This window comes from Scardinius erythrophthalmus (assembly GCF_964197995.2).
Source record: "Scardinius erythrophthalmus genome assembly, chromosome: 6".
Lineage (NCBI taxonomy): Eukaryota > Metazoa > Chordata > Actinopteri > Cypriniformes > Leuciscidae > Scardinius > Scardinius erythrophthalmus.
Window position 1 is genome coordinate 38,960,690 of NC_138226.1, and position 16,891 is coordinate 38,977,580.

A 16,891-nucleotide genomic window follows, 5' to 3' on the forward strand; every position below is an offset into this window, starting at 1 on the left:
AAAGTGATTTATTGCATTGCACATACAGACGAGAGACACATCTCTGATACTTCATAAACCTTGAAAAAGCTGTTCAGTTTGGTTTCATACACAATGTAGAACTTTTGAAAATTTGATCACTACATGCATTTTTTGGAGTTTATTCTAACAGAATACAGATTGAAAGTGCCATGTGAATTTGTCATTGGAATTTGTCCACTGCATTTAACCCATCCAAGTTAGTGCACACACATTAGGAGCAGTGAGTAGTGAACACACACTGCAAACCATGGACACACACACCCGGAGCAGTGGGGAGCCATTTTGCTGCGGCGCCCAGGGAGCGATTGGGGGTGCCTTGAGAATCGAACCCGCAACCTTCGAATTACCAGTCTGACTCTCTTAACCATTAGGCCACGACTGCTTTAATCGCTAAAAGGTGAACTAACAACTGAATTTAACTGCAGTGTGACCTATATGAGGTTAGTAAGAGGAAATTAGTTTTGTATACACACATTTTAAGTAAAAGAACAATTTAGACAAAAATTTAAATTCTATCATCACCTATAACACTTTTTTCTTTTCTGCAAACTGATTCTGTTCATCTCCATAAAGGACAAGAAAGAAGCCCACCCATGCTCTTGTGAAAAAGAAGTGCCCTTTATTATATTAAATGAGTGTGCTAAAGTGTGCTTCAAATCTTTTTTTTTAAGAACATATAAAATATGTATGAAAGTATAAAAAACTGTACTTTGGGATAATATATTTTTTAATGAAATAAAAGGCCACTTAAGTGACTTAATACACTTAAGCACACTTTTACAAAGTGCACTTTGTAGTAGTCAAATTAAACTTTTACATTAAAGTACATCTTTATTGTAATTTGAACTATAGTGCATTACTTGATAATAATTTTACATTTAATATATTTTAAATGTATTTTATTGCAACAACATCGTTACAAATGTGAAATTTCTAATACATGAAATACATGAAACAAGCATCAATATAAATTGCACTACAATATATTTTAGTTCACCATAAGTGCTTGTCAGTACATGCAACATTACAATTTAACCCTATTCCAAAGTAAATAGAAGTCATTTTACAAATTACATATAAATATGTACTAGGGCTGTTTTCGACTAAGGATTTTCATAGTCGAATCTGATTCGTTAGATTTTGCCGTAGTCGACTGATAGTCGAACCTTTTTTTTTTTTCTTTTCTTTTTTTAGATAGCAGCTAGATTTTTTTCCATTTCAAACAAAAGAGCTAAAAAACACATATATCACACATATATCATAACATTTCATAAACATGAGGAGCAATATGAGAGAGAAATTTGTTGATGGTTGTTTAGGTACATTAAACCAGGTAAAGCTTTTTCACGCCCATGAGAACCGCGTGGAGTCAACTCACAGCCGCTCCGCTGCCCTGCTGAAAATGTGAAGCAGAAACGCTTAATATCAGAAAACGTCCATAATAATTGGACTCTGGGTTTGATTTTTTGACCATTTTCAGTGGTTATGAGGAGCAATATGAGAGGGAAATTTGGTAATCGTTGTTTAGGTACATTAAACAATGTAAAGCTTTTTAACGCACATGAGAACCGTGTGGAGTCAGCTTTTTAACGCACATGAGAACCGTGTGGAGTCAGCTTTTTAACGCACATGAGAACCGTGTGGAGTCAACTCACAGCCGCTCCGCAGCCCTGCTGAAAATGTGAAGCAGAAACGCTTAATATCAGATAACGTCCATAATAATTGGACTCTGGGTTCGATTTTTTTTTATCATTTTAAGTGGTTATGTGGAGCAACATGAGAGGGGAATTTGGTAGGCTAATCATTGTTTAGGTACATTAAACCATGTAAAGCTTTTTAACGCACATGAGAACCGTGTGGAGTCAACTCACAGCCACTCCGCAGCCCTGCTGAAAATGTGAAGCAGATTTTTGAATACATTTTTATTTATTTACATTAGTAAGCTACAGGACATTGTCTTTCAAAACATGACCTGAAAAAATGAAATAAAAATGGTACCCAGCCCTTCTGAAAATGCGAATGCGTCTCTGTCCCCAGCACATTTCAAACCAAACTGACGCCCATGTATTCGACTATGAGGTTCATAGTCGAATCAGACCTCTCCGAATCGAATCGTCGAATCCTCGACTATTAGAAGTCAGCCCTAATATGTACTTAAGTTCTACTTAAGTGGGTCAAAACTTGAGCAACAAAAGCACTCTAATCTAATTGAATTTAATATACATTTTTACTATAATATATTTTTATTTAATTGTAGTTAACATGCAGTTAAGTGTCTGAAAACATTATATTTGGTTCACACTTAATTATATTATATCCATAAGTACTCTTTACATTAGTGTATTTCTCACAAGTATAGTGAGATTAAATCAGCTTGTGTGAAGTCATTATTCACTGAAAAAGACCTTTGAGTTTGACTTCAGTAATGAGATATGCAAGAACAAACAATGTCAGTAACATCAAACCTGGTGTGGCGTTTCTTGACACGCCACATGTGAACGTACATGAATGAGATATAAAAGGTATGATTTTCAGCAAATAATGAATTTATGTCTGTTTCTTACATTCTCCTTTTGTGTTCCTTTAACTATTCCTTTAATGCATGAATAGCACGCTGAGCATTAATGTGTGTTAATTATTAAAAATGTCATTTGCTTTGAAATAAAGCGTTTTCTTCATAATCACCGGGTGGCATGTGTTTCATCTGTAATATAGAGTCTATTGTGTTCTCTCTCCTCCTCAGGTGAAGCGGGAACTCGCTGGTGTTCTAATATTTGAGTCGCACGCAAAAGCAGGCACAGTGTGTAAGTGTCGAAATGATTATACCACGTACATGCTAACTTCTCCAAATCACGTCAAACCATACAGAAACAAACAGATTTCAATGTCTGCTGGTAATCTGAGTTATGCATAATCTGATAAATGTTTCTGTGCTATTATAATCAGACAGGTTTCATGCTGATTATTGATCTCTTTTGTTCCTAGTGTTTAATCAAGGGGAAGAGGGGACGTCATGGTACATCATCCTGAAGGGCTCTGTCAACGTGGTGATCTATGGAAAGGTCAGACTAGTAATTCCCTACTAATGCTTTACATTCAACAGACTAATTAAGCGTTTAATGTGTGGTAATGCTGGCCAGTAATGACTCTTAAGCCAATTATAGTACACGTGCCAGGAAAGTGTGTGTGCTAATTCAATGTGTTTTCGTAAGTGTCTGTGCTGTTTGCTGGTTTAGATGAAATGTGTCTGTGCAGGGTGTAGTTTGCACGCTGCATGAGGGAGATGACTTCGGGAAGCTGGCTCTGGTGAATGACGCACCTCGGGCAGCGTCTATCGTTCTGAGAGAGGACAACTGCCACTTCCTGAGAGTGGACAAAGAAGACTTCAACAGAATCCACAGGGTCAGTGTGTGCTTCATAGCTAAACTCATGGCCTAGTGCTGCAACTTCAACTTTATTTCAGTTCGTTTTTTAAAGTTTTCATCTAATATTTTATTTATTTATTTATTTATTTATTTACTAAAAATATTTATAATATAACCTAAGTTTTAGTTAACAATAACAGCTTAATAGTGCTATTTTTTTGTATTATTGAAAAAGTGTTATAGTTATAATTTATTTCTTATTTACTATATTTTTTGTTAATATTTTAAATTTGTCTTCATTTTTCTTTTTTTAAAGTCATTTTGTTGTGTTTTTTATTTATTTATTTATTTGATTAGTTTTAGTTTTTCCTGTAATATGTAGTTATATATAGTTTATATTTATCAGTTTTAATTTATTTAGTTTAATTTAAATTTAGTTGAATTTAATTTTGTTTCATTTAATTTCAAATCAAATGAGAAATGTTGCCTTGGCAGCAGGCTGAAATAAAATAAGTTTTGCGTTTACCGGTATTTCATTTCAAATAACGATTTATTTTTAATTTTATTTTAGTTAAAGTTAACGATAATAACCCTGGTACCTACGTATACATTTCTTTACAAACATAAATATTTTATTTAAAAAATAAATAATTTAAAATTTATTTTTTGTTTATTTTATTTTTATGAGTTGTAACAGATAGTGAATAAAAATCAGGCAACATGTGAACTCCTTCAATATTGATTAAAAGCATCCCAGGATGCAAAAATTAATATCCAAAGTGAATAAACAAAGAAGAAGCTCAATTTTAAAAGTTACTACATAATTCCCCTTATTCCATTTTTGCTAGTGTACTTTCAGCCTAATGACTATGTAATTATCGTCTAATTGTTTTCTCATGCTGTCTCTGCATTTGAGTGTGTGTATGTGTGTGTGTGTGTGTGTGTGTGTGTGTGTGTGTGTGTGTGTGTGTGTGTGTGTGTGTGTGTGTATGTGTGTGTGTGTGTGTGTGTGTGTTTGTGTGTGTGTGTGTGTGTGTGTGTGTGTCTGTGTGTGGTATAATCGTCCCATCACCACCAGTGCAGGGGAATCTCTCTCCCAGTGCTGTGACAATGGGAAGCTCAGCCCAGGAAAGCCACAACAGAATGGGAGCGGAAGCTCAGTCTGATAGTCAGGGTGTGGGTGTTAGTGTCTAACAGGATGCCGTCTATCTAAACAAATATAGTGAGATTTAGTGAGATTTCACATTCTATGGTCGTTTGTTGCATAGTTACGCACAACATGATGCTACTGGAAAAAACTCTGTATTCATTTTATCAGTTAGTCTATATGATGGCTGCAACAGATAGAAATAGTTAAGGACAATGCCATTTAAATACACTGTACTTTAATTTTTTATTTTTTTTGTAAAATGTTAATAAATCCAAATAAAGCATTTAGTTACTCTTTATTTTAAGGTGTCATTGCTACAGTATAATTATATATTTAAGTACTGAGTAATATTAATTAACTACATGACTTACTATAGGGTTAGGGTTTAGTTGAGGGTTAGTTGTGTGTAATTATGCATAATTTATAGCTATAACTATGGTAAGTACATGTATCATATGTAACAGGGACACTGTAAAATAAAGTGTTACCAAGCATTTTGCTCTAATCAATTTCTCTATGGACTTTAAAGTTCTGAATACAATTTGCTGAATATTTCAACCGTTGTCACATAGGAAAAATATGCTGTTGATAAAATATAGCAGCACATGTTGCAAAAAAGTGTCATTAAATTCATTCTACAACATTACTTAAAATATCTACTATCTAAAAGTAAATACTGGTCATTTAAATCACATTAGCTCATCTGATAAAAACCGTTTGAAACCCCTGCTATAAACTGAGTGTGAGTCTCCCTCTACTGGTAATGATGCTGCATTACAACAACACAGTTGTTGCGACAAACACTTGCTCTTGACTCCATTCTTAATTCAGCTGTGTGATCTGGGCTCTCAGTTCAGTGCTGTGTAACCGTGAGTTTAGTGTAGTTTAGTTTTACACATTCACAACAGCACTAATTCACCATTACCATGTGTTGTGATCTGTTTTCTGTGTGTACCTAACCAGTCATTTTTGTTAGGACATCAGAAAAAAAATATAGTTTGATTATGATTAATCTCATCCACACACTGTATTTCATCTGTGTGTATTCAGGATGTGGAGGCAAACACTGTCCGTCTGAAGGAACATGAGGAGGATGTGTTAGTTTTGGAGAGGAGTAACAACAGGAGCTCCAGTTCTTCTCCTCTCAAGTACATTTATATTCTTCTGTCAATGTTAACATTAGGAATTAATGGAATAACTATGATCTGTTATATATCAACAACCTCAAACTACATGTCAAACCGTGACCTTTGACCTGTTCCTCAGGTACACTGTGATGTCAGGAACTCCAGAGAAGATTCTGGAACATCTTCTGGAGACAGTGAAACTTGATTCCCAATTCACAGAGCCAGGTACTTTACAGTGTATTCAGAGACATATATGTAGATAAACAGGGAAACTGTAACTAATAATTCACTGTAGACACATTTGACAAACCCATGTGCAGTTTTATTTAATCAAACTTAAACCAAAGACAACATAAACAATGACTTCACTTGCAGCACAACTGTTTTCAAGAAATGTTTCTTTATCATCATATTAGAGTGATTTCTGAAGGATCATGTGACACTGAAGACTGGAGTAATGATGCTGAAAATTCAGCTTTGATCACAGGAATAAATGACATTTTAACAATATATTCACATAGAAAACAGTTTTTTAAAATTTCATAATATTTCACAATATTACTGTTTTTTTGTTGTTGTATTTTTAATCTAATAAATGCAGCCTTGGTGAGGAGAAGAGACTTCTTTAAAAGACATTCAAAATCATACCGATCCAAAACTACTGAACGGCAGGGTATATTCACATAGAAAACAGTTATTTTAAATTGTAATACTATTTCAAATCATTACTAGCCTGACTTCGTCATACTCATATTCTAGTCAGAATGTGAGTCTGATACTGCTCCATAGAGATTTGATTATGGGGCGTGTCTCAACCGAACCAGGAAAAAAAAAAAAAACTCTGCACTCAATTGGATAGACCTACAACCAATCAGAGCAACGGAGTAAATGACGCATGTTCTTCATTCATATTTTCAACCAACAAAATGTCACGGCTCTCTGTTCCTCTTTTATAATGAATGCGCTGTGGATATCTTCTATAACAGACGCGATGGCGGAATCTACACATAATGTTTCATAAACAAAGTTCGGGAGGAGCACGTACAAATAATCAATCCAATATCAACTTGTCATCAAACAATACCATGTCTAACGTTACCCTATCTATCAGCATGAGGAAGCATATTCACTCTGTCAACTTACCTAACACTCCTTGACAGTTTTTCAGCATCCCTCCACCCCCCCCGAATCCTCACTCTTGTCTTGGCTTGTTCTCTCACAACCAGGAACACGGGGGGAGTATGGCTACCGAGCCCACAGCCCTCTCCTCGGACAGCACGTCATATACGCATTTTTCTGACTTATTTGTGTGAACTCGTTAAATCTCATATACGCATTTATTCCATCTGACTTATTTGTAAGTGTGAACTCGTGAAATCTCATTTCTCCAGCTGCAGTCGTCTTTGTTGTAATCTAATTCAACCCAAGCGCTCTTTGGTGACGTGGGTGATTACGTAACTGCAGATGATCTGTCCATCATCGATTAAAGCCCGCCCTGGCAATTTGATTGGCTCGGCCTTCTGGGAGCCAAGCATAATTACTCCTCAATGGATTCCAGACCGAACTTCCCGACCAAAAAATGTTGTGGGCGGGGTTCGGGCTGGCACCCAGGCTAAATCATTACTGTTTTACTGTATTTTTGAACAAATCTTACCGACCCCAAACTTTTGAACAGTAGAAAGGTGTAAATATTGCCCTTGTGTGCAGCTTTCATTAAACTCACTTGCGAACCATCGTGATGTTCGTTTTCTTTTGAATCGTTTACTTTCAATGGATCATTCAGACTGGTTGAAAAAATGTTCTGAATGATTCTTTACTGAATCATTGATAAAAATTATTATTAAAAATCACAAATGACTGGAAATACCTGGGAAAATGCCTGGAATTCCCACTCTTGGGAAGCCTGTAAACATACATTTACTGTACATGCACTGTGAAGAAACCAATCATTAACCAGAAGTAGCTATTAGCCAAGCTTCATGCTTCACAAATTCCCTTGAGCGCTCCTAACTGACTTCTTTCTTTCTCCATCCCTGTAGACCCTGCTCTGGATGACTTCTTGCTTATGCACTGTGTTTTTGTCCCGAACAGTCAGCTGTGTCCGCTGCTCGTGGCCCAATATCCTTCACAGCTGTACTGGCTGGAACAAGTAGCTGTAGATCTATGTGTGACAAAAGCTCTGCATCAGCTCGGTTAAACTGTGTACTTTATGAATATTGTTTTATTTTGATTGCGCTTGTGTGCGAGTGTCTCTGGTTTTTGGCTGTGAAGTCCTTAGCGCTCGCGCACCTATCATGCTGAGGCGTCCCAGGGCAGTGAACAGGAACGCATGGATTACACTCTCAATAACAAGCGCAGGGTGATTCGTCTGGTGTTACAGTGGGCCGCCATCAACACAGACCATCTCCAGGAGGAGGACAGCTCCTACAACTTCCTCCAGGTCAGCAGCTTCACTCCTCTCTGGTTTAGACACCGGAGGCTTTCTGGTCCCGCTGTAAGGAAGTGTGTGTTTGATTGTCATTGTCTGTTGCAGGAGTTCTATGAGACCGTGTGTGAAGATTCAAGACTCATTCCAGCTCTGAAAGATCAACTGCCTGAACTAGAGAAGATCATAAAGCAAAAGTAAGAGCAGAGTCTTACATAGGTTTTTAACTCTGTAAAACCTGACATATAAAATAATAATCATAATTATTTATTTATTTTAAATGGAACAGATTATTGAACCTTTAGGGATTTTTTTTGTTGTTGAAAAAAATACAATAAAAAAGTATACATGCATACGCGTTTTTTGTTGAGTATCATATTTGAGACATCAGGCTTTTATGGCTCATATAGTTTGATGTATTGAGAATATGGAGCTCATTCTCGAGGAACAAACTGAGCAAAAATATCAAATTTGGTGCAGTTGCTGATATTTATTTGACCAAAAGGTAAGATGAAATATTGATGCTTGTAATGTAAATCATTGAGATCTTTATAGCAGTATAACAGACTACTTATATAAAATGCATATAAATATCAGTCATCACTCAATCTGCCAATAATGTCTTAGTAAGACTATATTAAAATGCTTAACTTTAGGATTAAAGCTCTGAAGTTTTAAAACATATAATGCCGTGCAAAACAATGATGAGTGAGAGATTAACAAATAAACCTTCCTCAAAAGCCTGATGGATCATATTTGCTGTAAGTAAGTGTTCATCTTGATGTATTACTAACAATATAAAAGTTATTCTTATGTTAAAAATGTCACATCAAAAAGACACGTGAACCACAACCTGAAGGTGGACCTGTTGAAAATTATACTAAATGCATGTAACTTCCTGAAATAAAAGTATGAAGTACAGTATACAAAGTACAGTGTGCTTCATAAGGTTAACAGATTTAGTTCGCAGAAACCTTCATATTCATAACTCTCAGAACATTTTTTCGCAGCTCCGAAGATGGCCGGCCCTCCCAGAAAAAGGTGAGGGGAAAATAAAAACAAACACAGTTTCTGCAGTATTTCCTTCAATGCTGAAGAAGTGTCATGTGACAGTGCGCTCTCATTGCAGCACAAAGTCCTTCTGCGTCAGTTCAGCACCGGGAACGACAGACTGCAGAAGAGACAGCCAATCAAAAGCACAGACGAGAGTGAGTCCAGATCTGCTCTTCAGTTCAGATGTTGCATCAGAACATGAGTATGACTGAAGACCTGTTCACACCAAGAACGATACCTATAACGATGTATTAGTGTTCACACCAATGCACAATATCGTTCGGTTTATTTAAAATGAGTGCTGCAGTTTTATCATCTGTCGCTTTAAATGCTCGAGCTCTATAAAGCAGGATGGATTCTGATTGGATGCCAATGTTTTTCATTTATCAGCTGGGAAAAAATTGTTCTGAAAGTGATTCAAACTAGATTGTTCCTCTCTGCCGTTATCGTTATAGTTGTGGTGTGAGCTCTGCTGTTCTTTCATATTTAGAATGATTTTTATAACTATATCGTTAGAATTTTAGTTATCGTCCTTGGTGTGAACGGGTCTTAAGATTATGACACATATGATAAGTATAAAGAGATCATAGGGGTTTAGCTTACGTAAAAGGTATTTATTTATTCATTCATTTATTCAATCATTCATTCATTTAGAGGGAGATCAGAAAAGATAGAGAGAGATCAGTCTTAGAACAGAAGAGTCAAAAGTTAAATAACTAAAAATAGACCGGAGGGGTCACACAAAGTTTCAAAAAGGAAAATTATCAGTTGATGTTGTTTCACTTCTGCAAAAATTAAGCAAAAGTCCACAGTATTGAACAAATGTGAAGTCAAAACCATGCATCTTTAATTAAAGCTATTTTATTATTTAAAAATGTGATTCACCAGTGTTTTAAAAGCTGTGTGTTGTTGGTGTAGTCCTCTTTAAGGTTTACTGCAGTGATCACACCTACTCCACTATCAGAGTGCCTGTCGCTGCGTCTGTCAGAGAGGTCATCTCCGCGGTTACCGATAAGCTGGGGTCAGGAGATGATCTTCTTCTCATCCACCTCAACTCTGCTGGAGGTGAACACACACACACACACACACACACACACACACACTCACTGACTAACCATTTTTTCCATGCTTATCGCTGTATTGACAGCCATTTCCTCTATTTTCATTTGTGTTTGATTAATTGCAGGTTTATTAATGCCATGTTTGCAGAGTGTGCTGTTGTACTGACTCTTATCTCTTTGACCTCTGGCTGACAATATGAGCTCTTTGCTATCTTGCTGTAGCATTTCAAATTCTGCATCCCAGTGCTGCTACTGTCTATTGGTGTGTGTGTGTGTGTGTGTGTGTGTGTGTGTGTGTGTGTGTGTGTGTGTGTGTGTGTGTGTGTGTGTGTGTGTGTGTGTGTGTGCGTGTGCGTGTGCGTGTGTGCGTGTGCGTGTGTGTGTTTGTGAGACAGATGTTCCTTTCTCACTGCCAGTTCTGTCTGATACACCATGACCTAGTGCTGACCTTCTGCGGCCACACACAGTAGCAAGTATTTGGACACTCAAGCCATACTGATAGTGTCACTGTGTTGGATAAAATATAGCAAGGAAGGGGCATTCTGTTTTAAAAACAAATAGGACACATTTTAACAATTTATTTAAGTCCACTTAAAATAAATGATTTACAGGGACATAAATGCTATAGATGCAGTCAAATACATGTACAAAATCATGGCCCAGTGGCATACAATGGCATATATCTTTACAATATTAAGCATGTCACTCAGTTGTTATGGGTACAAGTAACACCGTCTCCACCATATATGGCGGCTGCCTATAATAGCAGACAGAGCACAGTTCTTTTTGGGCATCCCAAGTTGATGAAGCCCTCTTACAACCAGTCTGTGTGTGTGTCCTAAGCTGCCAAATATGAACACAAGTAATGGCTCCGATAACCTAACTCTGAGATGGTATTTTGGAGTGGTTGGTATTTAATGACCTTAGTCATAAAAGCTTCCTCCATACTAGAGTCAAAGGTACATGCAACCTCCAAAACGAACACCTCACTGATCTCCTCGTTAATCACAACATCTGGTGTATTAGCAGACAGATGTGAAAAGGTTTCAGAGTTATTACAATACTGAAACATGGATGGTTTTACAAACGAAAGTTTGTAAAAAAAAATTGTACATACCCCCCCCCCCCACACACACACACAAACACACACATAGATTTTGGGTTTTCATGTTTATGGGGACATTCCATAGACATAATGCTTTTTATAATGTAAAAAATGAATAGAACTTTCTGCATTTTTACATTTCCAAAAAACATCACTTGATATGATTTATAATCTGTTTTCCTCACGGTGACCAAAAAGTGTCCCCACAAGGATTTCGAATATGTCCATGTTCATTTGGACATTTTGTCTTCATGACGTAAGTCATACCTGAAACACACACACACACACACACCACACACACCACACACACACACACACACACACACACACACACACACACGTTTACCTAGCTATCTAAATGGAGACATTTCATAGACATAATGGTTTTTATACTGTACAAACTGTATATTTTCACCTACCCTACCCCTAAACCTACCCATCACGCATTTTATAAAAAAAAAAAAGCCATTACATTACATTTTTAAAAACCTTAAATTACAATGTTTTTTATACCAGAATTACAAATGAGGACATCCCTAATGGGAGGTTTTTGGAGATTTTGTCATGTTTTGGTCACCTCTGGGTACAAATTTGTCCCCAAAATATAGTTGAGTAGGTAAACACACACACACACACACACACACACACACACACACACACACACACAGGAATCCAGGCCACAGCCAGCATGATGTTCCATGGCGTAGCCGCAGGAGGGAGGAGCCGCGGTGGAGACCCAGACTGAGCCGAGGAGACACAGATCCAGGGTGACACCGCAGGTCCGGAGGGCCAAGGTGGAGCTGAGGGCTCATGGGAGCGAGGGGGGGGTGGGGCCGCAGTGAAGCCGGAGCGACCGAAGCCAAAGGCGGAGCCGGAGGGACGACGACGACGCCTGGTGGAGCCGAAAGGATGGAAGGCAGAGGCGCAGCCAGGAATCCTTTAGCTGAACCAAGGTGATTCCTGACCAAGGCGAAGACGGAGGAACGAGGGAGTCGGTGGAGCTGGTGGAACGAGGGAGTCGGTGGAGCTGGTGGGATGATGGACCAAGGCAGAACTGAAGAGTCAGAGGGCTGAGGTGGACTCGGTGACAGGGACAGGGAATCTCATGCCAAGATGGACCTGGGGATGAAGGAAACATCTATATTGTTTAAAAAATCGATCAGATAAAGGTATCTCAGGAGACCGGATATGACACGACCATTGAATTTCGGGTGTAGCTTGGACATAGCTGGCTTTGGAGACAGCGTTTTTAAGCTTTCTGATGCAGCCTTTGTCTTTGTGAAGTATGGTGCATCCAAGTCATGTCGGTAAGATCGTATTTAAGAGTTGAACACACATGATCAATGACAATGTACATGATGGCCCCTGAGATCTGAGAGAAAATTCTTTAGAGCAAGAAAAACAGCCAACATCTCCAGACGGTTGATGTGCCATGAGAGATGGTGGTCCCTCCACAGACCCCGAGTCGAGTGTCCTTCTACAATCGCTCCCCAGCCCGTAAGAGAGGCATCTTCGTTAACATCACGGGACCCTGGTTCAGGAACCAAGGTTTCTTCCACATAACCAGGGCACGTAAGCATCGCTGCATAACCCTGATCATGCGAAAGGGGTTGCCCCTCGGGGAAAACCCTTTGGTCCTGAGCCACCACTGCAGGGGTCTCATGTACAACAGTCCAAAAGGTATCCCGTTGGACGCTGCTGCCATCAGACCCAACAGCCTCTGAAACTGTTTGACAGTGAGTGACTGGCCTAGCTTTATTCTTTTCACAGCTAAAAAAGGATAGACACCACGACTAGAAAAGTGGTCCTCTGTAGCAGAGAAAGCACACTCTTTTTGGCGTTTACCCATAACCCCAACTCTTTCATGTGGGAGAGAACGACATCTCGACATCTCACCTGAAAAGCCCCGTGGTGAGGAGCAGAGTTCGCTCAGAGTTGCAAATCACTCCACTGAAGTAGCAGTGCTTCGCCTTCTGAGAATATAGTTCCCAGTATGTATACGGTTAGAAGACGGCTGTGTCTCATGTGACTTTGTTATTTGTACACGCTATACAAATCACAACATGTAAATTTTGTCACGTTATTTTGTCACTTATTGGGAGCAGTATGCTAGCTGGAGCCATTTACCTCCAGTCTTTGTGCTAAGCTAGGCTAGCGGTGGGTGCGTCAGACAGAGTTACAGCACGCACGGAGATGAGAAGGGTATGTATGGACTTATCTGACTCTGGGGGATACGGTGAATAAGCTAAAGTCCCAAAAAGTCGGCGTGTTCCTTTAAGTTTCCTAAACTTTTGGAATATAAATATTGCAAAAAAGCTTCACTTATGTTTTTTTTTTAATTAAGTATAACTTCACTGTTTAGTCATTTGAGAAGCAGTTGATAACTGACATCTGTGCTCCCACATTCTTGAAAAGCACCAACTTTAACTGTAGATTACTCTGTGACACTGACTGATGACTGTATATTTGTGTTTTTCAGATAAAGAGCTTTTAAAGCCATCTGATGTGTCCATCTTCTCATCTCTGAGTATTAATGGCCGTTTGTTTGTCTGCTCGAGGGACCAGATCGACACTTTGGTGTGTGAGAGCCCCTGGAGACTGCATTTAAAACACACATCTGCTGTAAACACACATGCATTGGCTGATGAACTGATCAATGGATTGACTGTTTGTGCAGACTCCACTCCCGGAGCAGGAGGGCCCGTCTGCGGGGTCCATGTCCACGTTTGAGCTCATGAGCTCTAAAGATCTGGCTCATCACATGACTCTCTATGACTGGGAGCTCTTCGACTGCGTACATGAGGTACATACACACAGTTCTGCTGCTGTTTTAACATTCCTCTCACTTAAAGGGTTAGTTCACCCAAAAATGAGAATTCTGTCATCATTTTCTCACCCTCATGTCTTTCCAACCCCATGAGACTTGCATTTATCTCTGAAACACAAATTAAGATATTTTTAATGAAACCTGAGAGATTTCTGTTCTTTCCACCAAAAGTCTGATGCTTTAAAAAGTTCATAAAGAGATTGTAGAAGTAATCTGTATGAATCTGCTGAACAGACATGATCGCTTTATATGATAAACAGATTTAATTTAGGCTTTCATTCACAGTTAAACATTAATCAATGCACATACATACACTTGTGAAAAAGATGATAGTATTATATTAATAAAATAAAACTTTTAAATGTACTTAAAGAGTGGACACTTTAATGACTGTTTCTTGACACACTTTTAAAAAGTGCACTTTGCAACCATGTCAAATTACCAATTGTAATAATGTCAGATTAATAATGTGTAATGTTAAGTTTTTCTTGGTAACACTTTAATTAAGTGTCTTTGTTTCATGTTACATGTACTTACCACAGTAATAACAGTAAATCGTGCATAATTACATGTAACTAACCCTCAAACAAACCCCAATCCTACCCTAACCCTATTGTAAGAACATGTAGTTAATTATTATAACTCAGTATTCAAATATATAAATACACCGTAACAATAATACCTTAAGTGTTACTGTATTTTTGAATCATGATAATTAATTGCAGCTTCACTGTGTAATTGCAAACATATTTAAATACATAACTTACACTTTTCAATAGAAATTACATTAAAGTATATTTTAGTTTATCATAAATGCTTGTCAGTACATTTAGCAGTAAACTTTAACCATATTTCAAAGACAATAGAAGTACGGTAATTATCATATTACATATAAATGTCCACTTACGTCCTTCTCTAAAGTTCAGCTAATTGCATATATTCTTTAAAAAAATAAGGAAAAGTATATAATTTCCTTAAAGTCCCCCTGTAGTCAATAATTTTATCTCTTAAAACTCATATTTGATCACCAAAATTACATATTTTAACGTTTTTTCCTTGAAAAAAAATCTTCTTGCCTTAAAATAGCTTGAATGTAATTCGACACCCTTGCCTCATTTAGTATACGCGGTTCTATGAATATGCAAATGAGCCCCGCCTCCACTCACTCACAGCAGCTCAGAGATCCACACGTTGATCTGATTGGTTACAAGGTAGTTTGTGACGTCGGAAACACCAGCGATTTCAAACCGTGTTTTTGGTTCACTGCAGTTTTAAGGAGAAAATACTCAGCAGTGTCGACTTATGAATTTACACATGGCTTATCTTAAAGCATATTAAAAACACCACTTAGATATATTCAACATTAAAAACTTGATTTTCAGCACACTTTAAGTACTCTTCTCAAAAGAAGGTTACACTTTATTTTAAGGTGTCATTGTTACAGTGTAATTATACATTTACTGTAAGTACTGAGTAATATTAGTTACTACTTATACTATAGGATTAGGGTTTGGTTCAGGCTCAGTTGCATGTAATTATGTCATGAAACAGTACGTGAGACGAGGATTCAAATGCAGGGGTGATTTAATGACAACTGACAAACAAAGAACAAAACTCCAGATACAGATAACCAGCGGGAAGGTAACATCAGGAACAGGTAACTTCAGACAACGAACCAGCACAAGACTACAAACACAAGGAGGCTAAATAGGGGAACAAACAAAGGAGGGTAACGAGACAAACAGGTGGGATAAATAAACCAATAATCAGATAACAAGATGGGAGGGGCTAGACAATAGACACGAGCACATGGCCCAACATAACAAAACACCCATGTGCATAACAAGACAGGACAGGCATGTGACATTACCCCCTCCCTACGGAGCGGCTACCAGACGCTCCATTAGACCAGGGCGGGACGGGAGGGACAGACCAGGGCGGGACGGGAGGGACAGACCAGGGCGGGACGGGAGGGACAGACCAGGGCGGGACGAGGGGAATGGACAGTTCAGAAAGCCAGGGAAGCACACAATGTTCGGGAGTCCAGGGCGGAGACGACAGTCCGTCTGGCGGCCAGGGCGGAGACGACAGTCCATCTGGCGGCCAGGGCGGAGACGACCCCTCGGGCGGCCAGGGCGGAGACTTTCCCTCGGGCGGCCAGGGCGGAGACAACAGTCCATCGGGCGGCCAGGGCGGAGACTTTCCCTCGGGCGGCCAGGGCGGAGACTTTCCCTCGGGCGGCCAGGGCGGAGACGACCCCTCGGGCGGCCAGGGCGGAGACTTTCCCTCGGGCGGCCAGGGCGGAGACAACAGTCCATCGGGCGGCCAGGGCGGAGACTTTCCCTCGGGCGGCCAGGGCAGAGACAACAGTCCATCGGGTGGCCAGGGCAGAGACTTTCCCTCGGGCGGCCAGGGCGGCGACAACAGTCCATCGGGCGGCCAAGACCCCTCGGGTGGCCACGGCGCAGGAACTGGAACAGACACCAACGGCTCAGGCACTGGAACTGGCACCACCGACTCAGGCACTGGAACTGGCACCACCGACTCAGGCACTGGAACCACCGACTCAGGCACTGGAACTGGCACCACCGGCCCAGGAACAGACACCACCGGCCCAGGAACAGACACCACCGGCCCAGGAACAGACACCACCGGCCCAGGAACAGACACCACCGGCCCAGGAACAGACACCACCGGCCCAGGAACAGACACCACCGGCCCAAGTGTGTGCGTAGCCCACACACACCACATGGCTGT

General features: G+C 39.5%; 1 protein-coding gene across 2 annotated transcripts in view; it reads left to right on the forward strand.

Moving 5' to 3' along the window:
• Positions 1–16,891, forward strand: part of rapgef4a (Rap guanine nucleotide exchange factor 4a) — a 63,289-nt gene that overhangs the window by 38,507 nt on the left and 7,891 nt on the right. For both annotated transcript variants that reach the window (XM_081367860.1, XM_081367861.1), the window contains exons 9-21: positions 2,765–2,825; positions 3,007–3,083; positions 3,277–3,423; positions 5,587–5,684; positions 5,803–5,888; positions 7,703–7,781; positions 7,953–8,103; positions 8,197–8,285; positions 9,099–9,129; positions 9,218–9,296; positions 10,060–10,206; positions 13,787–13,884; positions 13,985–14,110. In XM_081367860.1, coding sequence (XP_081223986.1) covers positions 2,765–2,825; positions 3,007–3,083; positions 3,277–3,423; positions 5,587–5,684; positions 5,803–5,888; positions 7,703–7,781; positions 7,953–8,103; positions 8,197–8,285; positions 9,099–9,129; positions 9,218–9,296; positions 10,060–10,206; positions 13,787–13,884; positions 13,985–14,110 — 1,269 coding nt within the window. The remainder of the gene's footprint in view (positions 1–2,764; positions 2,826–3,006; positions 3,084–3,276; positions 3,424–5,586; positions 5,685–5,802; positions 5,889–7,702; positions 7,782–7,952; positions 8,104–8,196; positions 8,286–9,098; positions 9,130–9,217; positions 9,297–10,059; positions 10,207–13,786; positions 13,885–13,984; positions 14,111–16,891) is intronic.